The 1288-nt window shown below is 64.4% G+C and overlaps 1 protein-coding gene across 1 annotated transcript in view; it reads right to left on the bottom strand.

The window, feature by feature from the left end:
* LOC104507076 (cytochrome b561) overlaps window positions 1-1283 on the bottom strand; it is a gene marked incomplete at its 5' end in the record, with an annotated part of 1329 nt that extends 46 nt beyond the window's left edge. The window contains 4 exon segments of the mRNA XM_010148243.1: window positions 2-148; window positions 824-981; window positions 1051-1154; window positions 1226-1283. Coding sequence (XP_010146545.1) covers window positions 2-148; window positions 824-981; window positions 1051-1154; window positions 1226-1283 — 467 coding nt within the window.
* Window positions 1284-1288: the final 5 nt, after the last annotated feature.

Raw genomic sequence — 1288 nt, forward strand, 5'->3', positions numbered from 1 at the left:
CATGGAGAGGGCCAGTTCCTCGGCCAGCGGCGGGCGCTTCCAGTCATCCCTTGTCAGCACGTAGCCCACCACCAGCCCAAAGGCCACCAGCAGCACCCCCAGTGTGTTGGCCAGGACACCCTCGGGCACAAAGTGGCTGTAGGAGTCCCTGTGGGGACAGAGAGGGATGCTCAAGCCTCGGGGTGCGAGTGGCCTGTCTCTGCCCTGGCTGGGACCCCCTCCTCATCCTTCCGGCACACACCCTGGAAAAGGGCCTTTTCCTCCCCATCAGAGCAAGAGGTGACTCCCCAGGTGCTGCTCCCTTTGGGGAGGGACAGTCCTGGTGACAGCAGAGAAAACGGGGCACAGTCCTATGGTGGGGCTATAGGCAGCCCAGCACCTCCCCTGCCAGATGTGCTCCTCTGGCCCGAGAGAACCGGCTCCTGGGGTGCTCCATAGTTGTGCCCCACACTTCTGGGGCTGGGGGGGACCCTGGTGAGCAGCTGGGGCCATCGCCATGTCCTCTAGCTGTGAGGGGGACACGAGTGTCCCTGGGGGACTCTGAAACACCTGGCTGCAGAGAGGTGACGGTGGCTGTTTTGTCCCCATCCCCAAAGCAAGCTGCCGCAGGATCCGGCCCTTGTTAAACATCATCTGGGAAGTGACTCAGCAGCAGCTGAAGTCATTAAGTCATAAAGTCACCAAGGGCCTTGGGGCAGATTTAATAGCCATGGGCCCAGAGTCTGAGCAGGGACCAGATTCTGCCCCACGGGGCTGGAGCAGCCCTTTGCTGGGGGTCTGGAGGATCTGGGGGGCTACCACCCCCCCGAGCTCAGTCACCCACCTGATGTTGAAGAGGAGCATCTCAGTGATGCCCAGCAAGCAGGTGGCAATGGAGAGGGCAAAGAGGGCGATGCCGAAGAAGACGTGCTGGGTTTTGTACCGGCTGCGCAGCGAGAAGGAGGCGCCGGGGAACAGGAAGACCCCGCAGCCCGGGAGCCACTGCGGGGTGCAGGGATGTTACGGGATGCTGTGGGGTCCCTTCTCCCCCGGGGGCTCCCCAGCCCTCACCTGCAGGAGGTAGAGCAGGAAGGCGGCCATCCCGCACCAGCTGTGCAGGCTGTACATGTCCGGGATGCCCTTGCTCCGGTGGGACTCGAAGACAGCGACGATGCCTGCGGAGAGGAGCCCGTTACCGCCGGGGCCGTCTCCAGCCCCAGGCGCCCAGCCCGTCCCCGGCACTGACCGACGAGGGCAATGACCAGCGCCAGGCCGTGCAGCAGCGCGTGCAGCGCCTTGGTGGAGCGCT

Source organism: Eurypyga helias, unplaced genomic scaffold, assembly GCF_000690775.1.
Source record: "Eurypyga helias isolate BGI_N326 unplaced genomic scaffold, ASM69077v1 scaffold29303, whole genome shotgun sequence".
Classification (NCBI taxonomy): domain Eukaryota; kingdom Metazoa; phylum Chordata; class Aves; order Eurypygiformes; family Eurypygidae; genus Eurypyga; species Eurypyga helias.